Source organism: Carcharodon carcharias, chromosome 2 (genome assembly GCF_017639515.1).
Source record: "Carcharodon carcharias isolate sCarCar2 chromosome 2, sCarCar2.pri, whole genome shotgun sequence".
Lineage (NCBI taxonomy): Eukaryota > Metazoa > Chordata > Chondrichthyes > Lamniformes > Lamnidae > Carcharodon > Carcharodon carcharias.
In genome coordinates this window covers 115,355,135-115,381,825 of record NC_054468.1, presented here as the reverse complement: position 1 = coordinate 115,381,825, position 26,691 = coordinate 115,355,135, and the positions used below count along the sequence as shown (strand labels likewise).

General features: G+C 42.7%; 1 protein-coding gene across 2 annotated transcripts in view; it reads right to left on the bottom strand.

Moving 5' to 3' along the window:
• Window positions 1-26,691, bottom strand: part of snap25a (synaptosome associated protein 25a) — a 124,501-nt gene that overhangs the window by 51,153 nt on the left and 46,657 nt on the right. Inside the window, exons 1-2 of one of the 2 annotated variants that reach the window (XM_041174631.1) lie at window positions 9,540-9,583; window positions 3,835-3,965 (exon numbers count right to left, since the gene is read on the bottom strand). In XM_041174631.1, the coding sequence (XP_041030565.1) occupies window positions 3,835-3,906 (72 nt within the window). In that variant the 5' untranslated portion in view covers window positions 3,907-3,965; window positions 9,540-9,583. Of the gene's footprint in view, window positions 1-3,834; window positions 3,966-9,539; window positions 9,584-26,691 lie in introns of those variants that run through there. The other variant, XM_041174622.1, reaches the window with a different exon arrangement.

The window sequence follows — 26,691 nt, the reverse complement described above, 5'->3', positions numbered from 1 at the left end:
ATTAGGGGCATCGAGGGTGGGTGGGAGAGTGAGATGATGTAAAGACTAGAGGGCCTAATATCTTAAATGCAACTGGGCCGAAGTCCCAGAGAATGGAGGTGCGCCTTCTAAACAGCTTGCCTCAGTACTCATACACATCTGTGGCCACCTCTGAACTGCCTCCACAGGTCAATGGGCCAAATTCCATCCCACCCTGCCTCACCGATATGAAAATACGATGGGCAGAGACATTTTTAAAGGGCATGGGTCTGCTGAGTCGAGAAGTTTTCAGACCCAAACTTCCCAGCTCATCAGCAAAAATCCAGCCCTTGATGTGATTTTATAATTAACTGACCTACAAACAAAGCTCAAATATTATTAAATAGATTTTTATAATTCCAAGAGGGATGTGGACAGGAATTGCATAATGATGCAGTTAGCAGACTAAAAGTACAAACGCTTCTTACTCCCTTATTATTCTTCTTTCAAACAATTTAGCTTCTGCCAGTGTCAGCACAGGTACTTAACACATTCATTGCCAGCATGCAAACTATTGAACTTCAATAAGTCACATTGGCCCAGATCTTCTGCGCTCTGGGTGGTCAGAGATAGGAAATACCGCCCAAGATGCAACCGGGACCATTTGGAATTCTCGATGAGTTGCCATTCATGGGAATTGCCTGGGATGTTTGAACTACTGACCGGAAATTCCTCTGATCCCCGGAATCCTCCATGAATGTCTCTGACGCTAAGCTAGAGTTGAGACTTTGGATAGTTCTGTTCGACTTACCTGAATAATTACCCAGAAAATGTTAGACAGAAAAATCCTAGTCTAACTCCTGGCTGTTTACACAACTGACCCCTCAATCACTCATGCTGACCCCCGCCCGACACTCCCTTGACCCCCAATTACTCTCTGACCCGACTCATCTACCCCCAGCTCCGACCTGACCTGACTATCTCCCACTACCCAGCTACCCCACAACCTGACTAGTCATGACCTGACTACCCATCCTGAGCTGACTACCTTCGATCCATATCCCACCCTACCCACCTGCCACCCTACTTATCGGCCACCTCACTCAACTACTACATACGAACATAGGAACTAGGAGCAGGAGGAGGTCACTTGGCCCTTCAAGCCTGCTCTGTCATTCAATAAGATCATGGCCAATCTGTAAGCTCCCGCCCACCCCGATAACCTTTCACCCCCCCATATTAATCAAGAATCTATCTAGCTCTGCCTTAAAAATATTCAAAGACTCTGCTTCCACTGCCTCTTGAGGAAGAGAGTTCCAAAGGCTCATGATCTTCTGAGGGAAAAAAAATTCTCCTCATCTTAAATGAATGACCCCTTATTTTTAAGTGACCCCTGGTTCTAGATCTTTCCACAAGAGGAAGGATCCTCTCCACATCCACCCTGTCAAGACCTCTCAGGATCTTAAAGGTTTCAATCAAGTTGCCTCTTACTCTTCTAAATTCCAGTGCACACAAGCCTAACTTGTCCAACCTTTCCTCATAAGACAACCCACCCATTCCTGGTATTAGCTTGGTAAACCTTCTCTGAACTACTTCTATTGCATTTACATGTTTCCTTAAATAATGAGGCCAATACAGTACACAAAGCTCCAGATGTGGTCTCACCAATGCCCTGTGCAACTGAAGCATAACCTCCCTACTTTTGTATTCAATTCCCCTTGCAATAACAATAACATTCTATTAGCTTTCCTAATTACTTGCACTACCTGCATTCTAGCCTTTTGTGATTCATGCACTAGGACCAGTGCATGATCCCTCTGAATCTCAGAACTTTGCAATCTATCACCATTTAGATAATATGTTTCTCTTTCATTCTTCCTGCCAACATGGACAATTTCACATTTGCTGACATTATACTCCATCTGCCAGATTTTTGCCCACTTACTTAACCTATCTATGTCACTTTGTAGCCTCCTCACGTCCTCTTCACAACTTACTTTTTCACCTATCTTTGTGTCATCAGCAAATTTAGCCACCATTCCTTCGGTCCCTTCATCCAAGTCATTGATATAAATTGTAAAAAGTTGAGGCCCCAGCACTGATCCCTGTTGCACACCACTCATCACATCCTGCCAACCAGAAAAAGACCCATTTACGGCTACCCTCTGTTACCTGTTAGCTAGCCAATCTTCTATCCATGCTACCTACCTACCCCCCCACCATCCTACCCATTCACTCATTCATTAACATTCACGTATCCACTAACATTCACATCGAACTTTTAAACTTACCACATGCCAGCTAGTGCCGTAAAAAGAGAATGTGTCTTCTCTTCCCCCTGGCACTACAGCGATGGGGTTCTCCGATGGACGCTATGCTCCGCATTTCTGGAGAAGCCGGACTCGGAATGCCCAACAAGAAATGCGAAGCAGCGTCTAGGCGTGGAAAAGTTTGAGCGAAGCGGCAATCCGACAATGATCGCCGCTTGGCGGAAGATCCCGGCCATTATTTCAATCCAGCAGTTGCTTTTTTACTTGCTTTGTTACAGATTATATATTCTTGAAATATATTGGATAATCTTGTAAATGAGTGGATCAACCCTCAAATAATAACATCCTTAGTCACCTTGTGTTGTATAATTAAAGAAAAAAAAAGACTTGCATTTATGTAGCGCTTTTCAAAGCCACCAGATGTTTCAAAATACTTTACAGCCAATGTAGTACTTTTGAAATATGGTCATTGTTGTAATGTAGGGAAAGCAGCAGCTAATTTGTGCACAGCATCCTCCCACAAAGTGTTAACGACCGGACAATCTGTTTATGTGATGTTGATTGAGGGACAAATATTGGCCAGGACACCAGGGAGAACTCTCATGCTCTTCTTTGCCATAGTGCCATGGGACAGATAGCTGATTTAATGTCTCATCCAAAAGATGGCAAGTCCAACTGTGTGGCTGGAGTATCAGCTTTGATTTTTGTGCTCAAGCTCTAGAGCGGGTGGTTCAGAGGCAATTTGCTGAGATTGGAGCACATGGTGCAAGGAACGTGGTTTATTGCACAAATCTTGCACCACAAACAACCATAAATTTAAAATTTTGGCTTGAATGTAATGGCTTCTATCAATTTAAAACGTTCTTTGTGGGGTTTTTTGGACATGTATCGTTAAAGCTGCACAATTAGATAAACATTTCTACTGTAGAAATGCAGTCAGAATGATCTGCCTTTGGTGGAAATATTTGCAGAAAAGGGAAGGAGCAAAAGTACAATTGAAAGGCAAAAAGAGATAAAATTGAGAAGGGAGAGATGGATCGACAGAAATATAACAAAATGGAAAACTAAATCCACCAAGATTTAAAAAGAAATAAGTTTTATATGTGGAGCATTGCAATGGCTGGACACATTATGTAGAGGTAGCCAAAGGCATGTTGAAAGTGGTAAGCTTTGAAGAAGCTAATAAAAATTCCATGAGAGGTAGCAAGGCAAAGGGGTTTAGGATGAGAGGTTGGAGTGTTGAACCAAGGTTCTGTTACTAAAGGTGAAGCAGAGAGAGGAAATGGAAAGGAAGTTAGAGTTGAATAATACATAGCTCAGCCACCAAGAGTGAAGCAGACTGCTGAGAGAGGGTGGGCTGAAATCATGCAGACATTGCTTCTTGGCTGGCTGCCCTTCCTCATCTAAGCGCTGTAGGCAAGGGATCAACTTCCACGTGTATCCTGATGGTACCAGCTCCACCTCTCTTCTGCCTTCCGCTACTGCCTATTTTTGGCATTATGGTATTACTGAGACAGTCGAATGCACCAACACAGTGAAACAAATAGTGAAATCGGCGGGAATTACAAGGTAATGGGATTCAGTGCTTTGGCACAATCTGACTCACCTCATCAGCCACCTGGTCGGCACGCTGTTGCATATTTTCCAGTTCATTGCGCATATCTGCATCATCGGCCATGATGAATTAGTATTGCCAATGGAAGCTGAACTCCCAGCAAATAACAGCACTAATTAGGTCTATAAGAAAAAGAAAGATGGGTGCATTAAAGTGACGTGTTTCCACTCAAAGATGAAACATTTTTCTTTCCTGCATTTTTCGTTGGAGAGAAGACAGGTTGACAACCTCAAAACATAATAATTTATTGCAAAAAATAAACAAAGAGCAACAGCCAGTTTTACTGAGACTGCAGTGAGACCAATTTGATTAACAATCATTCTGATGAAAGGTCATGAACACTGATTTCTCGCTGTACAGATGCTGCCAGACCTGCTGAGTATTTCCACCACTTCAGGTTTTTATTTCAGATTTCCAGCATCCGCAATCATTTGCTTTTAATCAACAACCTGCCAAACATTCATTGTTATCGTTGCGTCTTGCCTTAGCTGACTGACTACATTATTCTTCTGGTTCTGCAAATATCTGTCTGTTAAGACTAAGCTTAACCTCACAGTAGAAAATATTAATCTACTGGGGACGGGAGTATTAGCAACCTGCTTAATCTGAATAATACCAAAAAAGCTAAGAGACCATATTCAGTGAGGTGTCCTCACCGAGCTAATGTTTCACATTGAGCAACAGCCAAATGCGAAGATTTGTTTCGAGGACCAGGTGTCAAATAAAGCCTTGTGCTGCAAAAGTATTTCAAATGATGGTAATACATTTCTGAAGTCATAGGTTTTATATAATCGAAAACAAAAATAAAGCATGGTATCAGTTTACAGTCAGCATAGATCATCAGTTTTGAGAAAAAACAGTTTACTTATTCAGTCTTTGTGAATGTTATAACTCATAGGTCATGTCACATATATAACGATCAGCTTTATTTCGTTCCTCTGATATGCTACAACTCCTCTACTTAATAAGAATGCTTAATATGTCGCCTGGGCAACAGTGGCAACAGAAACCAAAAATTAAATCAATTCTATATGTATAAAATAAAACAATGATGAGTAGCTGGCAGTGAATTTAAAACTTTAATTCAATCGACTGATGTTCATGAACTATGCAGCTTCATTCTCAGAGTCCAAATTATATTAATTTTAATGAAAGAATTTTGCTCTAATAAGGTCTGGCAGGAAATCAATGTGGAGTGTTTCAACTATCCGTTATTAACTAGAACACAGCTGGCTTGTTTCAAGACTGATTGAGATTCCTTTTAACCCAATCCTGCCTCTGCTGCTACATTACATTAATCAGACAATCATAAAATAGTACAGCACAGAAGGAGATATTCTGCCCATCAAGCTTGTGCCAGCTCTTTCAGGAAGTAATCCAGCCAGTCCCGATCCCCTTGCCCTTTCCATATATCCGTCCGCTTTTCTCGTCTTCAGAAAATTCCCTTTTATCCAATTCCCCTTTGGAAGTCACTATTGACTCTGTATTCACCACAATATCAGGCAGTGCATTTCAAATCCAAAACCCGTTGAGTAAAAAAGAATTTCGTCATGTAGCGCCTAGTTCTTTTGCCACACATCTTTTAGGCATTTTCCTGATCGATCCTTGAAGTGTCTCTTTATTTACTTTCCCTAAAGCATTCATGATTTTAAACATGCCTAAGCCTGTTCTGGAGAGTTGACACAGGAACACACCTGAGTTCAGGGTAAACCAGTTTCCAGACTGGGTCCTACAACATGCACTGGCCACTCATTGGTCTATTCAAAGGGCCAGTGCTTGTTTGACATTACCATCAGGGGTGCCTCTACAATGCCTTAACCAATATGGCATTGGGTGTGTTTCCACTATTGTTTGGGTGGGGGAGGTTGGTTTCCTTAATGGGACCTCTGGGAAACGGAGGCAACAAGGTCTAATTTCAGCTCTAGTAAATCCTTAAACCTAATAGATCATAAAATTGCCTTTTGCAAAATTTGCTAGTCATTTACTGAGCCGAATGGCCTATTTCAGCACCTCAAACACTCAACAATTATCACAATGGAAAATTTACTCTATAAGCAACAAATGGATAAAACCCATTCAGTCTTAATACTTGTGATAAACCAACCCATTTTTTCTGGATTTTAAACAACTCTCAAATTCAGCTAGCTTGCAAAGTCAAAGGCAAACCACAAATTATGCCAGAGAACCACAAGGTCAAGGGGAAGTAAGGACACCCTTCCATTGGAATTTGAATCACATTGGACAGAGGCAGTCAAGATGGACATCTGCATTTGCTTCACTGTACATCTTTTGGCAATGACAAGATGCAAAATTAATGATAGCGTCCAAAGTTTCATTCAGTCTTCTGTGCGTGAACCCCTCTATTTTACTTTGAAGTAATTGTCAAATTTGAATCCTGATAAGAGAATTTTAGAATGGTTACAGCACTGAAGGAGGCCATTTGGTCCATCTTGTCTGTGCTGGCTCTTTGATAGAGGAACTCAGCTAGTTGCACTCTGCCGCCATTTTCATGCAGCCCTACAATTGTTGTTTTCCTTTTCAGGCGCTTATCCAATTCCTGTTTGAAAGCCACAATTGAACCTGCCTCCACCGCACTAGAGATAGTGCAGTCCAGAATCTAACCATTCACTGTGCAAAAGGGATTTTCCTCATATTGCTGTTGGTCCTTTTGCCATTCATCTTGAATCAGTGTTTGCTGGTTCTTGACTCTTCCACCAATTGGAATAGAGTCTCTCTGCATTTTCACAGAGTAGAAGAGGCCCTTTGACCCATCAAGTCTGCCGTGGCAGGATTCGAACCTAGGTCCCTGGAGCATTAATCTGGGTTCCTGTATTACCTGTCCAGCAACAATACCACTACACCATCACCTCCCCTCATTGTCCATCCAGACCCCTCATGATTTTGAACGCTTCCACCAAATCTCCTTTCAACCTTCTCCTCTCTAAGGAGAACTGCCCCAGCTTCGCCAATCTATCCTCATAACTGAAGTCCCTCATCCCTGAAATTACTCTTGTAAATCTTTTCTGCAGGCCTCACTAAAGCCTTCATATATTCTTCCTAAGCTGTGGTGCCCAGAATTGGACACAATACTCTAGCTGAAGCTGAACCACGGTTTCACAAAGGTTCATCATAACCTCCTCGCTTTTGTACTTTATGGGTAGAATTTTGCCTTTGGTGGGCGGGCTCGGCAGAGACTGCCGCCCGTGATCGGCACCGCACTGCCAATTAAGGCCCACCCAGCGTGAAACGCGAGCAGCAGCACTCAGTGCTGCACGTGTGGGCGGGGAGAGGAGGGCAAGCGGGCCGAGCGCAATCTTTGTGCATGCGCGCGAGTGTGCACTGCATAATCTCCTTGAGGCACAGTGCTGCCTCGGGGTATGAAGAGATGTAAAAAAAAAATAAAGAAAATAAAAATGTATTAAAACACGTCCCCTCATGTGACTCTGTCACATGAGAGCAGGGACATGTTATTAATTCAATTGTAAAACTTTTATCTTATTTTTATTTGCTTTTGGAAAGCTCATCCTGCCCATGGATGAGGTTTCCAAAAAAATGCAAAGGCCGCTTGGCCTTTTCGCCTGCCCGCCAACCATTAGAATGTAGCTTAATTGATTATTTAATGGCCTTAACAGGCCTTTTATTTGTCGGCAGGCACACTGCCGATTCCCGCATGTGCCTGCCAACCAAACTATCACGCAACTGCATGTTGACTTCATCACCCTCGGCCAATGTCAACGCACATCATTTCACGCTCGAGCAGGTTCGGCACGCACCCGCCCACCAAGCAAAAATTTCTGCCTAATGCCTCTATTTATAAAGCTCAGGATCCCATATGCCTTTCTAACCACTCGCTCAATTTGCCATGCCACCTTCAATGCTTTGGCTCCCACCTTGTTCCTCCACCCCCTTCAAATTGTGCCCTTTAATTTATATTTTGAAGTGCCTCAATTAGTCAAATTCAGGGAAGCGTGAATTGAAAATTCGATCTCACTCTTAGCCTTTGATTCCTGACATGTGCTGGCTTAGCTGAACTTAGCCAGATAAGGGTGCCACAACAGGTCTTAGTTTAGAAGGGTAAACTGATGGACAAATTCTACTTCTGTCTTTGTGAAAAATACATCATCAGCGTTAGTAGAGCTTAGAATGCACTTGGTCAATACACATCACATGACAACCAGGTAGAGTCAGACTGGAGATTTTTTTTAATACTGTGAGCTTGTGACAGAGATTCATCACGGGAGTTGCAGTTTTCACCCTGATATGCAACAATAGCAACACTGAGGCAAGGAAAAGTTGGTGGGGGGTGGCGGTGGAGAAAGGATTTAATATTTTTAATTTTTAAAAAACCCTGTTTCAGGCACTCGGGGCAGCCCAATTTCATAGAGGGGGCCAAAACATAAATTAGGCCCCTCATACGCGTAAATGAGGGGTCTAGGCCCTGTTTATGTGGCAGCACCAGATGCCCAAAAAAATTTCTGAGGCGAGTGTGGCATTGGACATTTTTTGGATGTCCGTGGAGTGTATGTCATAGCTCTGTGAATGGTCAGAGCCCTGTATGCATGGCAATCTACATCCTCCCATTTTCCCTCCAGCCAATTATAGCAAAGATATGTTTAAATAAAAATGGGCTTTTTCCCAACATTCCTGCAGAGCTATCTGCACCAAGGTCAGAGCAGCAAGCCTATGAGGTGCTTTAGGGTTCTGGCCTTAAACATTGTAAAAGAATCAGTTGCCCCTACAGGCCCAGACCAAGAGTAGACAGAGTCAGAATGGGCTTATGAAAGAGAAGTGGGGTTTTGACAAATCTATTTTTTGTGGAGGGAACCAGTAGGGTGGCTAAGGTGGGAGCGGGGGTGGTGGTGGGCAGTGGATGTAATGTATTGGGATTATCAAAAAGCATTTGATAAAGTACCAAACTGCAGGTCATTACACAAATTTAGGACTCGTGGAATTGGAGGTGGGGGGGGCGGCGGTAACATATTAACTTGGTTTAAGGATTGGTTAATGGAAGAAAACAGAATGTAGGAATAAATAGGCAGTTTACTATTTGGTAGGTTGTAACTAATGGGGTATCATCAGTACTTGGGCCTTAGCTATTTCCAACTATATCAATGACATTGGCCAGGATTTTCTGGCCCCATCTGCAGTGGGACCCACAGGGGCGAGAATGGAAAATTTGGATAGCCAGCCAAAAGTCCATTGACTTTCGGCAGCACCAGAAAATGCCAGCCGCAGGCGGGGATGGGAAATCCTGGCCTTATATGAAGGCACCAAGTATAATGTATCCAAATTTGCTGACAATACAAACCTAGGTGGGAAAGTAAGCTGTGAGCAGGACGCAGAGAGGCTGCAAATGAATACAGACTGGTAAAGCGAGTGGGAAAGAGCATGGCTGATGGAGTATATTGTGGGAACGCGTGAAGTGATACAGTTTGCAAGGAAAAATAGAAAAGCAGATTCTTTTTTTAAACAATGAGAGACTTGGAATTGTTTGCATTCAGAGAGACCTGGGTGTTCTTGCACATAAATCATAGAAAGTTAACATTCAGGTACAGCAAGCAACCAGGAAAACAAATGGTATGTCAGTCTTAATTACAAAAGGACTGGAATGTAAGAGTGAATACGTATTATTATGATTGTATGTGACCTTATTGAGAACATACCTGGAGTACTGTGTACAATTTTGATATTCTTACCTAAAGAGGGATATTCTTGCCTGGAGGAAGTGCAACAGAAGTTTACTCGACTGATCCCTGGATAAGGGGCACTTGTCCTCTGAGAAGAGATTAAGCAGACAAGGCAGATATTCTCTGTAGTTTAGAAGAATGAGAGGCGATCTCATTGAAACATATAAAGATTTACAAGGGGCTTGACAGGGTGGATGCTGAGAGGCAGTTTCCCTGGCCTCAGAATAAAGAGTTGGCCAATTAGGACCAAGAAGAGGAGAAATTTCTTCCCTTCATGTGTTATAAATCTTTGGAATTCTCTACCCCAGAGAGCTGTGGATGCTCAGTTGTTGAATATACTCAGGACTTAGATCAGCAGATTTTTGGGTAATAATGGGATAAGTGGACAGTACAAGATGGGGCAGCGTTGGGGTTAGGGTTCAGGTTAAGGTTAGGTGAAGAATAGCCATGATCTTACTGAATGGTGGAGCAGGTGCAAAGGGCCAAATGGCCTGCTCTTGCCCCTTAAGAACTACAGTCTTTAAGATTGTTGTGACCATTATGACAATGAACATCAAATCTGTGATGGGCTGAATGGCCTAATTTCTGCTCCTATGTCTTATGGTCTGTTCTCCCACAAACAGAGACTCCCCCACTGAAGGCGCACAGCTGGAGCATGATCCCTACAGTTTCTATATATAATACCGTTTTACTTTTATAAACAGTAACAAAACTCCCACCAGCTGCATTCATATACAGTTGTTACTTGTAAATTAGCTTAATGTTTTAATTCATTGGCGTGATGCTATAATTTTGTAACCTAGCAATTATTTAATACTGAGCAGAACTGCAGGGGTGGCAATGAAATTTGTAACACTTCCAAGAAAGAGAGATACTGGAAGTCAAACCAGGTGCCGCCCCCAGCAACCCCCCGCCCCCCCAACCCCCCAACCAACCAACCCCAGTTCATAGTTAGCAACCATGCATATTTTACACAGAGAAGCCACGTTTATTTCAGTGACCCAGGGTAATTCTATTGGGGTCCTGGGTTCGAATCCCACCATGGCAGATGGCGAAATTTGAATTCAGTAAAAATCTGGAATTAAAAGTCTGCTGATGACCATGAAACCATTGCCAATTGTTGTGAAAACCCATCTGGTTCATTAATGTTCTGTAGGGAAGGGACCTGCTGTCCTTACCTGGTCTGGTCTACATGTGACTCCAGAACCTCAGCAATGTGGTCGACTCTTAAATGCCCTGTTAACAAGGGCAATTAGAGATGGGCAATAAGTCGTCTCAATTTCTCTGCTCCTCTCACCCATTCTAATCTGTCTCTCTCTGAACTTACTGCACTCCATTCTCTCAGGTCCAACCCCAACATTGTCATCAAACCCACTGACAAGGGTGGTGCTGTTGTTGTCTGGCGCACTGACCTCTATCTCACGGATGCTGAGCGTCAACTCGCAGACACTTCCTCCTACCTCTCCCTGGACCATGACCCCACCACTGAACATCAAGCCATTGTTTCCAGGACTGTAACTGACATCTCCTCTGGAGATCTTCCTCCCACAACTTCCAACCTGATAGTCGCCCAACCTCGGATGGCCCGCTTCTACCTCCTACCCAAAATCCACAAACAGAACTGTTCCGGTAGACCGATCGTGTCAGCCTGCTCCTGCCCCACGGAACTCATTTCTCGTTATCTTGAATCCCTTCTCTCTCCCCTTGTCCAGTCCCTTCCCACCTACGTCCGTGATTCCTCTGACACCTTACGTCACATCAACAATTTCCAGTTCCCGGGCCCCAACTGCTTCCTCTTCACCGTGGACATCCAATCCCTCTACACCTCTATCCCCCACCAGGATGGTCTGAGGGACCTTAGCTTCTTCCTCGAACAGAGGCCCGAACAATCCCCATGCACCACTACTCTCCTCTGTCTGGCTGAACTTGTTCTAACACTGAACAATTTCTCCTTTAACTCCTCTCACTTCCTCCAAATAAAAGGTGTGGCAATGGCTACCTGCATGGGCCCCAGCTATGCCTGTCTCTTTATGGAGTATGTGGTACATTCCTTGTTCCAGTCCTACTCCGGCCCCCTTCCACAACTCTTTCTATGGTACATCGATGATTACTTCGGTGCTGCTTCATGCTCTCGTCGGGACTTGCAAAAATTTATTAATTTTGCTTCCAATCTCCACCCCTCCATCATTTTCACATGGTCCTTCTCTGACACTTCCCTTCCCTTCCTTGACCTCTCTGTCTCAAGCTCTGGTGATAGACTGTCCACCAATATCCATTACAAGCCTACCGACTCCCACAGCTACCTCGACTACACCCCACTTCCTGTAAGGACTCCATCCCATTCTCTCAGTTCCTTCGCCTCCGTTGCATCTGTTCTGATGATGCTACCTTCAAAAACAGTTCCTCTGACATGTCCTCCTTCTTCCTTAACCGAGGTTTACCACCCACGGTCGTTGACAGGGCCCTCAACCGCGTCCGGCCTATCTCCTGTGCATCCGCCCTCACGCCTTCTCCTCCCTCCCAGAAACATGATAGGGTCCCCCTTGTCCTCACTTATCACCCCACCAGCCTCCGCATTCAAAGGATCATCCTCCGCCATTTCCGCCAACTCCAGCATGATGCCACCACTAAACACATCTTCCCTTCACCCCCCCGGCGGCATTCCGTAGGGATCGTTCCCTCTGAGTCACCCTGGTCCACTCCTCCATCACCCCCTACTCCTCAACCCCCACCTATGGCACCTCCCCATGCCCACGCAAAAGATACAACACCTGCCCCTCTCTCCTCACTGTCCAAGGGCCCAAACACTCCTTTCAAGTGAAGCAGCATTACACTTGCATTTCCCCCAACTTAGTCTACTGCATTCGTTGCTTCCAATGCAGACTCCGCTACATTGGAGAGACCAAACGTAAACTGGGCGACCGCTTTGCAGAACACCTGTGGTCTGTCCGCAAGAATGACCCAAACCTCCCTGTCGCTTGCCATTTTAACACTCCACCCTGCTCTCTTGCCCACATGTCTGTCCTTGGCTTGCTGCATTGCTCCAGTGAAGCCCAACGCAAACTGGAGGAACAGCACCTCATCTTCCCACTAGGCACTTTACAGCCTTCCAGACTGAATATTGAATTCAACAACTTTAGATCTTAAACTCCCTACTCCATCCCCACCCCCTTTTTGTTTCTTCCCCCTTCCTTTTGTTTCTTCCAATAATTTATATAGATTTTTCTTTTCCCACCTATTTCCATTATTTTTAAATCTTTTATGCCCTGCTAGTCTTTCCACCCCACCCCCACTAGAGCTGTAGCTTGAGTGCCCTGCCATCCATTCTTAATTAGCACATTCGTTTAGATAATATCACCAACTTCAACAGCTCTGTGTTCTTTTGTTCTTTTGTCTGTGACATCTTTTGATTATCTGCTCCTATCACTGCTTGCTTGTCCCTACAACCACACCAACCACCCCCCCCCCACTTCTCTCCCACCAACATCCGCCCCCCCCTCACCCCCACCTTAAACCAGCTTATATTTCACACCTCTCCTTATATTCACTCAGTTCTGTGGAAGGGTCATGAGGACTCAAAACGTCAACTCTTTTCTTCTCTGCCGAAGCTGCCAGACCTGCTGAGTTTTTCCAGGTAATTCTGTTTTTGTTATGGGCAATAAATGCTGGCCTAGCCAGCGACGCCCACATCCCATGAACGAATAAAAAGAAATTCCTCTGTTCCCTTGTCCCCATTTGCAGAAGGAAGCTGGAGGTTTCAAATTATTGCTGCCCATCCCATCATCCCTATTAGTCTGTAACATGGATGCTGTTGCACACATGCTCCCATGCTTGATCTATTTAAAGTTATTCTTGGGATGTGGGGATTGCTGGTAATGCCAGTGTTTATTGTCCATCTCTGATAGCCCTGAAAGTTGCTAACTGGCCTTCGTCATAACTGTGTGGCTTGCTATGCCACTTCAGTAAGCAGTAAAGAGTCAACTATAACAAAAACAGAATTACCTGGAAAACTCAGCAGGTCTGGCAGCATCGACGGAGAAGAAAAGAGTTGACGTTTCGAGTCCTCATGACCCTTCAACAGAGAGTCAACTGTATTGCCATGGGACTGGAGTCACATGTAGACCAGGGCGGGGCAAGGATGGCAGCTTTCCTTCATTCGAGTGAACCCATCATGTTTCTAGGGCCATCTGACAGCTTTATTATTTCCACATTCTACATTAAGTTCTAAAATTGGTTTGATTTAAATTTGCATTCTCTGGATTACTAGTCCAGACCTCTGGAATATCAGCCAGTAACATAACACTACACTACCCTAGCTCTAGGGTAAGGCAAAGGATAGAACCAGATGAACAAACAGCACTGAAAAAATGCTACATAAAATTGAAGAGGAAAATTTGCAGGGCTCTTTGAAGGGCAGGGGAGTGGGAGTATTGGACAGTTCTTTCAAAAGGCCAGTACAGGCTCACTGGGCTGAATGGTCTCCTTCTGTACTTTTCAGTTTCAAATCCTTCCATGGCCTTGTGCTTTGTGCCACCTCAACCCCCAGACCTCTGTTCCCAATCCCTCCCTGCACCCACCACTCGCCCCCCCCCCCACCCCATCCATCCTGTTACCTCCTCCAGCCCTGTAATCCTTTGCAGTCTCTGCACTCTTCCAATTCTAGCCTCCAGTGCATCCCTGATTTTCATTGCTCTACCATTGCTGGCCTAGACCCTAAACTCTGGAATAATGTCCCTGATCCTCCTGCCACCTCTACTTCTCTCTCCTCCTGTAAGACATTCCTTAAAACTTAGTTGTTAAATTAAGTATTGCTCAACTATCCTAATACCTCCTTATATGGCTTGGTGTCAAATTTTGTTTGATAATGCACCTGTGAAGGATCTTGAGACATTTTATTACATCAAAGGTGCTATATAAATGAAAGTCATTGTTGCTGTACAATCTATATATTTTTTAATTCTTTCATGGGATGTGGGTGTTGCTCGCAGGACCAGAATTTGTTGCCCATCCCTAACTGCCCTTGAATTGCGTGGCTGGCCAGGCCATTTCAGAGTCAATCACATTGCTGTGAATTTGGGGTTACATGTAGGCCAAACCAGGTAATGATGGCAGATTTTCCTTCCTTGAAGGACATTCGTGAATTTTGTAATAATCAATGGTAGTTTCAAGGTCAGCTTTTCAATTGCAGATTTTTATTAATTGAATTCAAATTCCACCAGTTGCTATGATGAGATTGGAAACCATGTCCCCAGAGCATTAGCCTTGGCCCCTGGATTTCTAGTCCTACGACATTACCACCATGTCACCTATGATAACGAGAGGCATGTTGAAGAGAGGTTCTGATGGGAGAGGTGGATATATGAAGGAGAGAGGAGCAATCAGTAAGAGGTTCGACTAGTAAAATCAGGACAGAACTGAAGGCTGAGTGAAAGAGGATCCTTAGCCGGAATGGCTGCGTAGATATCCAGAGTGTGTGCTACTACTGGCAGGTTAAACAGAGTGGAAACAAGACAAGGTAGCACAAGGAGATGATGAATCAGTGTTTAAAGAATGGAGGCTTATAGACCATAAGGAGAGACCCCAGTTATTGGAGAAGTGGGCCACAATGATGAATAGCAAACCCTAAAAGGCTGCAGCGGAAGATGAAGTGACATTAATGGAGATTCAATCAAAAATCAAAATCAATAAAAGAAGGGATACAAATTCCTTTTTTTAATCTTTCACAAATGGAACTTTCTCTATTTTTTAGCCTTATATTTAAAAATGAATCTCTAATGGCAGAGAGTGGACAGAAGGATTCTGTAGCCAATTAGTCATTTTTTCGTGAGGCAGTTATTTTTAAAGAAAAGAAATTAATTAAAACTTTATTTCTGCCAGTAATAGTTTAATTACTGTTATTGGGTGAAAGAAGTTTCAAAATGTAAAGACAATTAATTCCAAAATAGCAAGTGAAGAGCTGTGATCAAATTGAATGAACGTACCCTCAGTGGATTTTTAAAACGTTCCTTGTAGATCCAACATGTTAGAAGGAACAAGAGATAAAATGTCTTTGACTCAAAATTTCCTTGGGGAGATGTTTCCCCAATCCTACTAGAAATTTGATCTTGTTCTATCAGCACTTGTATTCCCTTTTCCTATGCTTAACTCTGACAAGACAAATGAGAGAATGGGTGGATCTTGTTGCAAAAATAACCACGTTTTAATGACACACAAAACCTGCCAGCAATTTCAGAGGATTAAGAGATAGTCCGTAAATGGCCAATCTCCAGAACTTGGTGGTTGATTTACTTCACTCCGTAAATCGCTTCGCTACAAATGTCATCTCATCCTTCGCCTCCCTGTTGCTCTTAAGAACACGCTGCAGGAAGTTAGGGCTCATGATTAACACCATCAATATCCTTTTAGCAACCTGATAACGCATTTAAACTACTCTCTCTCTCTCTCTGGCCCTGAAAGGGAACAATTACCTGAGTTTAATTGTGGCAGTTTATGGAGGTACAATGGGTGCAAAAAGGCCCAAATTCAGGACTGAATTTCCATGCCCATAAAACACCTGAAAAACATTTGACCCGATGTTGTGTCGGCCAATTTTTCAAGTGACCCGGCAGCTCTTTAAAACAGGCATTAGGTCCTAAAAATATGGAAATGAATAGCCTAATGCCTGTTTTGGGCTTCCTTGCTAATACCCAAGGTCGCAAAGGAGCTGAGCTGGCTCTATGCTGAAATCCTAAGTGGTGGCTAGGTGAGCACCAGCTAAGGGTATATTGTTTTTGAAAAAGAGACAAAATAGTCACTACGGTGGAGCAAGGAGGAGCAGGATTGCAGGAATGCTTCCCCGACTGTAAAGTATGTTGGTCGCTCCTCAGTTTCTGCTCCACACACCCACCCTCCCACCCTGCTCTCCCCCACACCACCACCCCCACCGCCCCCCCACCAATTCCATCCCAGTCACCTTCCAGGTCTTGTCTCCGGGCTGCTGTCAGAGGGGAGGTTAGGCAGTGATTTGAAAGTCTATCTTCGCTGGGGGCCCTGCACCATCGCCAATTATTATTTTTAGCCACTTAAGTAAAGTACATGGTGTGCCACATTATATTTCCCCGGTTAAACCGCCATAACATTTTTGGTGAAGCGGCAGACTAAGAGATATCTGTACAGCTGTTGGGTGAGGTAGAGCATCTCACTTCAGCTTTACACAGTCATTTAAGAAATGAAATCTTATTCAAGGCTGCAATTGCTTCCATATGATTTGTGGGTTGTCCTGTTACCTGTTTACATAATCACAATCTGTGACACACAACATTCTCTGTTTATCTGAAATACACCAGCATTAACACTGCAGGAACAAAACTCTTGCCCAGTTTAATTTCTTTATTTTTGCTCCAAAATTAGCATCTACATTTTGAATCATTAAGAGTCTACCTTTTCATATCTTATGTGCAGACCACTGGAATGCAGTGACAATTCAATTTTGAGGTGTTGGACTAGACAATTCGGCCCCTCAAGCCTGCCCTGCCACTCAATAAGATCATGAATGATCTTCAACTGCACTTTCGCTATCCCTCCCTATCTCAATATCCCCCAATCCCTTAGTTTTTTTTTAATTCATTTACGGGATGTAGGCACCTCTGGCTAGGCCAGCATTTATTGCCATTGAGATGGTGGTGAGCTGCCTTCTTGAACCATTGCAGTCACTGTGGTGTAGGTACACCCACAGTGCTGATAGGGAAGGAGTTCCAGTGAAGGAACAGCGATATATTTCCAAGTCAGGATAGTGAGTGGCTTGGAGGGAAACTTCCAGGTGGTGGTGTTCCCATGTGTCTGCAGCCCTTGTCCTTCTAGATGGTAGTGGTATTAGGCTGGAAGATGCTGCTTAAGATGCTGCTTGGTGCGTTTCTGCAGTGCACCTTGTAGATGGTACACACTGCTGTCACTGCTCATCGGTGGTGGATGAAGTGATGTTTGTGGATGGGGTGCCAATCAAGCGGGCTGCTTTATCTTGGATGGTGTCAAGCTTCTTGAATGTTGTTGGAGCTGCACTCATTCAGGCAAGCGGAGAGTATTCTACCACACTCCTGACTTGTGCCTTGTAGATGGTGGACAGGCTTTGGAGAGTCAGGAGGTGAGTTACTCATCGCAGGATTCCTAGCCTCTGACCTGCTCTTGTAGCCACATTATTTATATGGCTATCCCAGTTCAATTTCTGGTCAATGGTAACCCATGTTGGAACCTATTGATCTCTGGCTTGAACATGCACAGGGATTGCGCATCTACAGCTCTCTGAGATAGAGAATTCCAAAGATTCACAACCCTCTTGCGTGAAGAAATTTCTCTTCTGCCCATTTGAAATGACGGACTCCTTAACCGAGACTGGGACACGTGTTTCTCGACTCTCCAGCTGGGGGATACAGTCTCTCAGCATGTACCCAATCAAACCCTCGAATAATTTAAATGTTTTAGTGAGATTACCTCTTGTTCTTCCAAACTCCAGAGAATGGATAAAGGGCCAGATAACGGTTAATGTACAAATTTCCAAACAGGAATAAATTGGTAACATTTTAAAGGTAGCAAAGTAGGAGCAATACTTTTAATGAGAAATTCAAGCAAATATATCACTGTAGCTCAATGACTAGTTTGATCTAAATAACCGCTCTTCAACATTATATCAGAGCTCCATTCTTGGTCTGCTTCTGAAGAAAATAATATTTTGCAGATCCTGCTGTGATATTACATGATTATTATATCTGACTGTTGTCACAAATTTGCCAACATAAATCAGCAAGTCACTAATCTGACTTGTGACCACACTAAATCCAAGCGGTGTCAGCCCACCCCAGGAAGCTGCATCCCACTACTTGGCCTTCACACCAGTTGAAGTATAACTCCAATCTGATACAGCAGTCAGTTTAGACATTCCATTAGATTGTCCAGAAACCTTCCATACTGCAGGTTGAATCTTTTTTAAAAGCAGGAGAGAGCCCCTGCTCCCTAACTGTTCTAAAAGTACAGCACTCAATTCACATCTTTGAGCCCATGTGCAGAGCTGCCATGTTGTCAGGCAGAAAGTGAAACAAGAGTTGGCAGCACAAGATGGTTCAGTTGGTCGAACATCTGATGCTGCAGATGCCAGTACAAGTCTGGTATTTCCAATAAAATGATGCTCTCAGTTGGATAGATTGCTCTGCTTCATAATTTCCCAAAGAATGTGAAAATGACTGCAGATTGAAAATTACAGGGAGTTACAATGGATGGAACAGATGCTGGACAGTATAAAGGAAATAAGATGAAGAGAAGGTTACATTTGGTTGTACCTGCAAGATGTCTCAATTCCTTCTAAGGACTACCAAAACCTCCATGTCATGCAATGACTGTTCATTTGGCCAGTGAGCATGACCCAGGCCAATATGCTGCTGCCACACGCAAAGGAGCAAGTTTCACTTGGAATGTCAGTCAGAGAGACAGCACACCCACTCAGGGCAGTCAGCGGAAGACTTGACATAGTTTGGTGTGGAGTCCTAGTGAGAATGCAGTCAGCAAGCTGCCAGTGCAATCACGCTTCCCAATAGACAGCTTATCGACATAGGAATGGAAAATTGGGTGGGGAAAGCTTAATTTGCATGGCCTGCTGTAGAACCTTGAAAATTGAAGAGGTGGAAACATCAGGAGAGGAAGGAAGCAGTGTTTAAGAGCAATGGGCAAAATGTTTACAGAAACCATAGCATCAAGAAAATTAAATGCGGAAGCCTCTGAGGCTCTAACCCCATTTTTACCCGCAGTTAAAAATGGGAACCAAACCTGCATACAACTTTCCTCAACTGCAGCTGAGAATGCTTTAATAAGCTGCCTTCTGCTTTGGCCCACGTGTTACAAATATGAGGTTAATAATATTGTTTTGTTTTGGGACTGTGTCTTTAATTTAGGCTAAAATGAAGGGGGTCATGCAACTTTCTGAAGTTTGCCTGGGTGATGTGATTGTTAAATGTTAAAGAGAGGTCTGGGTTGTTGGAGATGTGAGGTGTTCACACTTGGAGACAACGGCAGCAGCAATTGTGTTTACAGTGGTTAGACTGCTAATAATAATAATAATAATAACACTTTGTCCAGTTTTGGCCTCCCTATTGAGGAAGGATGTAGATACATTGGAGGCATTTCAGAGGAGGTTTACTAGATTGATACCTGGAATGAGTGGGTAGTCTTAAGAGGAAATGTTGGATAGACTGGGCTTGTTTCCACTGGAGTTTAGAAGAGTGAGGGGTGACTTGATTGAAGTATAAAAGATCCTGAATGGTACAGACAAGGCGGACATGGAAAGGATGTTTCCTCTTGTGGGTGAGTCTAAAACTAGGGGGCACTGTTTTAAAATTAGGGGGGGTCACCCTTTTAGGACAGAGATGAGGAGAAATTTTTTCTCTCAAAGTGTTGTGCAACTTTGGAACTCTCTACCCCAGAAGGTGGTGGAGGCAGAGTCATTGAATATTTTTAAGGCAGAGGTAGATAGATTCTTGTTAGGCAAGGGAATCAAAGGTTATCGGGGGTAGATGGGAATGTAGAATTCGAAAGACAAGCAGATCAGCCATGATCTTATTGAATGGTGGAGCAGGCCCAGGGGAACTGAATGGTTTACTCTTGTTCCTATTTCTTATGTTCTATGTTCTTAAGTCTCCAACGTCCCAGGAAGGTGTTGAGAATGTCGGGTTGTAAACCATTATGCTTCAAACTATCAATTTGCTTCCAAGATAAAAGAGAGTTGGAGTGTCAAGTTTAGCCAATTAGCATTTCTACATGGATACAAGGCCCATGTGATTCACATTGCCATGGAGATGAGCTTTGAGAGGGGATGAGTTTCTAAGATATCCCTGAAAACTCACAGTCGCAGGATCCAGGAGAGAGAGCAGCTAGAGGCTGCAGGTTTCAATGGTTCACTGTGCAGGAATGTGGGCGGGAACTCATATTCGAATTGAAAAGACCAAATTTGTGAGGATTTGGAAAAAAGGCTAGAAGGTTCATCTAGCTTGCACTAGAAGGAGGATCTCCAGGAAAAACCCTCACCATGAAAGATAGTTCTAGGGGTTAGAAGTTACCAGGCTGGGAAAGGAAAAGAAAAAAAGTTAACCTTCGGGAGCTAAGAATCACTTTGGACTGGTTCTGGGAGAATTGAATGTCTCCTTAGAGGGCAGTGTAAAGTATACCTGTGAATTGTTTTCTCTGTTATGTTAAAGGTAAAAAGGAAAGTTCTGTTCTGTGGTTTAAAGTATAAATTGTCTACCTAGTCTTTTTATTATGGTAAAAGTCTTAAACCATGAAATCTTATCCTGCCATCCTTTCAGCTATCGAGTAGAAGTTGTAATTTATTTTGTGAAAAGTTCATCGGTCTCTACAGGGATTGTAACACATGCTTGACATTTGGGAATCATCCAGGGAGAGGTGAAAATGGCTTTGAAGGCCATGCATTCACGAGGATCCCATCTGTTTCCAGCTTTGCCAATTGGCTTTCTGGAAACCAAGGGAATCAAGGGATATGGGGATAGGGCAGGAAAGCTGAGTTGAAGTAGAAGATCAGCCACGAGCTCACCAAATGGTAGAGCAGGCTCAAGGGGCTGTATGCTCTCCTTCTGCTCCTATTTCTTACATTCTAATAAAGATTCACCCAAAAGTTGAGGGGTAAGTAAGACAGTGTGTTTTTTTTTTATCTTGCAACATTTTTAAGCAAGACCATGACAAATAATTCTCCCAGAAGCACTCAAAAGCACTAACAGGTCTCTGATAGATGGCTATGTTCCATATGCTAAGGAGGAGCGATGATGTAGGCCAAGGATAGTACCTTGTAATACAGAGGTTGAAAGAAGGTTGGCATCCAATACCCAAATTGATCCTGCTCCAAATGAGACTTGGCACTGGCCAGTTATTACGTTCTGCTCACTTGGGTTGTTTTGGCTTTGAATAGTGCGCTATTTTTACAGATATACTAAACCTAAGTTGCTGACATTATCAGCAGGAAATTACCTATTAATAACTTCTTTCACTCCTGTGCTGTCAGCTCCAAACAACACTTTATTCGCCCCCATTTATTTTTTGTGCAATCTGCCATTTTAGTTCCCAATGAGTAGTTTTAATTGATAGCCCAAAGTGCAATACACTATCACTATTCACATCATTGTGTGGCTCTGTGTAGAGACCCAATAAACCACCCTGCAAGAAAATGCCTTATTAAAACATTACTCTGCAATGAAAGGTGCAAAATTTGTAGGCACCCGCATAACCATTTAACCACTAAAGCAGAGCTCCCACAAGTCATGAATAAAGGACTGAATAAAGCAGCTTATGACAGCTACTGTTAAGTAGCACCCAATGTTACTTTTCACAACTCAATTTAATGATTATTATGGTCTCGTAAAAGAATTGATATATTTTGAAAACAAAGCAGCTTTGGCAATAGAAAATAGGTCTCGTAGCGCAAGTAAAAATCTGCAATACTTCACAGGCTGCTCTGCAGTCACTTAATAAGTCAACTGTTGTAATTTTCGTGTTAGGCTCCAAATGCAGTAGCTATTAGATTCTGCTGTGATCAGTACAATGCTTTAATCCTAATTTTTGTAAAAGTCAAACAAGTAAAGTTCAGCCACATAAATTCCAAGCCTACTGAGGATAAATGCTTAAAATAAGAGTGCTCATCAAGCATTGCCGAATGTATTATTCATATTTCTGTCTTTCATTTCATATCTGCTCATTTCTGGCTGTGGTATGAAATTAAATGCCATTACTACTTAGTTTACAATGTAACTAAATTAATGGGCACCCTATGGTTTATAAAATTTGAATTTCTGTAGGGCTGGGGGCAAAGTGGGGGGGTATTTTTTCTCTATCACCCACTGTAATTCCTGCAGAAGAATGACAGAAACCCTGGAGAAACCCATGCAGAAATTCCAGGCGCATAGAAAAAATGAAAGACTTGCATTTATGCAGCACCTTTTAAGGCATCCTAAGCACTTTACAGTGTTTTAATGCTGTGGTCACTGTCATAACAAGGGGAACACAAGCAGCCAATTTACACATAGCAAGCTCCACAAACAGCAGTGTGACAATGACTACATCATTGATTTGTGTGATGTTAATTGAGGGATAAATGTGATCTAGACACTGGGAGTAACTTGCCCAGCTCTTTGTTGAACCAGTGTTAAGGAATTGTTTTCATCTATTTAAGAGGGTAGACAGGGCCAGCATCTCATTTGAAAGATGGCACCTTGAACATTGCAGCACTCACTTAGTATTAGGCTGAGGTATCAACTTAGATTGTTGCACTGAAGTCCTGGAGTTGGATTTGAACCCATAGCCTTCTGATTCAGAGACACAAGTGTTGCTAACTGAGCCACCACTGCCACACAAATGGCCCACTAAGGCCAAAAGCTTGGTTCAGGACATATGGTTGCCAAAGTCCTTCTTCCAGACCTTGGCTCTGAAAGTGTACAGCTGGTCTTGCATATCCCTGCTGCAACACTGGCAGGAGACCACTGTTAAAAATGGAAACTAGGCTGGGACCCGGATACGCACATAACCTGTTTGTATGAATCCTGAGAGCTAAGGTGCACTGAATAATGTTGATTTCATTAGTGGTGTCATCTAGTTATACTTAACTGTGGGATTGACACACTAAATTTCCTTCTGAATTATACTGGCCCCTCAATTCAGCAAAATATCACTTAACCATAAAGCTACAACAAAAACTCTTATTTATATAGCTTCCCTATATGAAGAAACAAATTCCAAAGGCATTCACAGTTGCATAAATCAGACATGAATGGATGCTGAGCCAAAGAAGGAGGTTACCAAAAGATTGGTCAAAGAGGTGAATTTTAAGAAGGGTCTTAAAGGGAGAGAGATAGAGAGAGGAAAAGGTCTAGTGAGTGTGGATTTTAAATGACTGAAGGCGTGGCTGACAATGCTGGAGCAATGAGGGATGGGGGAAGCAGGTGGTGCATGCACAAGAGGCCATCTGTCAGGTTGAATGATGCAAGAACATCCTATTCTTTATCACCCATGCAGTAACTCGGCATGTTCACTATTCTAACTTACAATCCCTCTGCCAATCCTGAATCAATAAGGTGTTTTTTCTAATGCTTTGAATTGGAAAATTGGACGACTTGTAGAAGTATCAGCATCTGTCATACTTATTTTTGCTTGACACGTAAGTTCCTTTTAGAGAATTCCTAGCCATGTGTTACCCACAGGCTTTAGAATTATTAATGTCCTTTCTTCTTGCTTATTGAGGGCAGTTCAACAGCCTTTATTAACAGTTTCCTTTCAGTTTGTGTGAGTTTCTGATATGGTGTAGTGTATGGAGATTTGCATGGCACTTGAAATCATGTTATTACAAGGAAAACCAATCAATTATTCTGACAAGTGGGAAACAGGGTGAATTAGAATCAAATCAGATGCAGAAAGAGAAATAAAGAGAGGGAAAGAGAGACTGGATTAAGAGAGAGATAATAAAGAGACAGAAAGGCAAAGAAGAACAAATGTTTTTAAAAATTTACTTTGAAAAATCACAATTGAGAATAATTTAGTAGCTAAAGAAATGAGGCTGCATTGTTTCAGTTGTATCCTTTTCTGGACTGGAGAGGTTGAGTGGCATTGCAGGAAAATAAATCTAATCATTTAAAGGGTCCTGACACTGTTAAATACCTGCCTGACTTTCAGTTTGCTTCAATAGTATAAATGCAGAAATGTTGCGACACCTACGGGGAGGTTGCGTATAAAATGTTGTTTTCGTGAGACTAAAGACAGAGCAGTGCTAATCCTCCAGCAATTTACAGGAATTCACAATTCTTTGGGTATTCTTTCCCATCACTTATTTCTGGGCCATTTAAGCATTAATAATGGCGCACATCAGTAACCTCGTCCCAGCAAATTCTGGGCCAATACATCTTGAGAGATTTAACCTGGACAACTTGTGTTTTAGTTCCACAAGTTGAAGGTTAAAGTGTGATATTTGAAAGCTTTTTAAAATGTAGTATTATTGCCATCTGAAACATATGTCTAATTGTATAACGAAGAAGCATCGTTGTTCATTACAAATAACGATCATCCCTTAGCATTTGTGCTTTTTCTGCTCTCAGCTGATAGTATTATTGGGGGATGTGAGTTCTATCTTGGAGGCAATGCTATGGAGTTAAATTAATAAAAACATTCAAAATGACAGGATCACTGAAGCATCCTGAGTTAATGATTTATCTCCACAGATGTCGATTCAGCTTCCATATACTGTTAGGCTCAGTTACACCTCTGAGCTCTTTCTCTCAGTGATACAATCAGTACACATCATTCAGGAAATAAAACAACAAAAAGGCAAAACAAAATGTGATGTCAAAGTGAATTATAATTCTTTGTAATAATTGGACATTAAAAAGGGGCTATTGATGGTTATACTTGGTGTGAAATACAAAGCACCAAGACAATAGGGGTATTTCCAAAGAAAGATGGGGAAAGAGCAGGGAAATGGGTTTAATTGGATAGCCTAAAGAGTTGCCAGAGGCTCAATGGGCCAAATGGCCTTATTATGTGCTGTCTGATTCCATGAATCCCTGGGAGAAGCACACAAACAAGTTTGAAAACCACTGTAGGCGGAAATTATTGGAATGGCATAACTTTTGCCATGCGAAAGCAGGTTAAATAAGTACAGAGCAAAAGTTATTTTATATCTGTATATTTTTTAATAGTTATTTAAATGAATTGACTGCACCTGTAGAGAGGCAATAATTGTGGCACACAGCATGGGGAAGGGATTTCTGTGCTATCTGATTCTATGATAATCTGCATGTCTTGCAACGAGGGAAAATATTGGTTATTTGATGTCGTGCATCCTGTAGCAAGTACATACTGGAGATGCAGTATGGACCGTGGTGGACATCTCGACTCATGGATGAGTTGCCAATTAAACAGAGAGCTTTGGCTGGGATAGTATCAAGCTTATGCAGTGTTGCTGTTGACCTTCTCTGCTCCAACCCCCAGTATTATCAAGGTGAAAGCACCTTCTATCTTGCTTCACCTGCTCCACCTTAAACAGTATAAAATCCTCACATTTCTACTTCTCTTCAGCTCTGAAGAAGTCATACGGACTCGAAACGTTAACTCTGTTTCTCTCTCCACAGATGCTGCCAGACCTGCTGAGTTTTTCTAACATGTTCTATTTTTATCCCAGTTTTTTCAACCTTGGATCCCACAGGAACAAGCAGATGGTGGAGTGGCTTCATGGAGTCAGAAGGTAAGCCACTTGCCTTTGACCTGCTCTAGGCATTGATATTAAAGCATGGATAACCAAATTCCTCTCCCTGCTGTTTTAGTGGAAACACTATACTATGTAAATGAAATAGGCTGACACCTTCACTAAAACAGCAGAGAGGAATTTCAAATGGATTTTTTAAGCACTTGTACGCTATGATTCCATATCATAATTTCAGGAGTATTAAGTGGAATCATGAGCTTATTACATGTTGGAGAAATGTATGTTATTTGTCCAATATATCACAATGAGATGTATTGAACATTTATCTATTTATCTGGTGCCACACTGGCTTGTCTATGTTGCCAAAGGTAACAGCATCCATGTGAAATTAGCTCCACAATAAAAACAGCGCCAAGATTCCAGACTTGACTGGCAGAAATCATGGTGCTTCTCAATAAATACTTCTCCCCCATCAAAGAAATAGCACCTTTAATGCCCATTCTTTTGTATGGCTACTTCACCATGTCATTTCAGCACAGTAATGGCTAAGAGAACTGGAGGAATGTTCAATTTCAAATTGCCACTAAGGCACATCAATTTAAACCTGTCACTGGGAGTGGGGAAAGCAGTTTGGAAAAAATCCTTTGTTGTTGAAGCATGCAATGAAAGCTTTGCTGTGGGTAATTGTTAAGAAAGTACGTTGCATCCTTTAAGGGACTACAGAATAAATACTTGCAGCAGATTAGCACACAGGGCCATGGTGAGTCAGCAGAGAAATGAGGTTAGGTTTGAATCCAGTACAGCCACAACAGGCTAAATGGTCTCCTCTCTGTCTTAACGTGCAATGCAACTATGTTAGGAATCAAACGACCACTGACACAGCATGACTAAATAAGATGCACTTCTCATGTTAATAAATTATGCATCTCTAACATGACCGCTGAA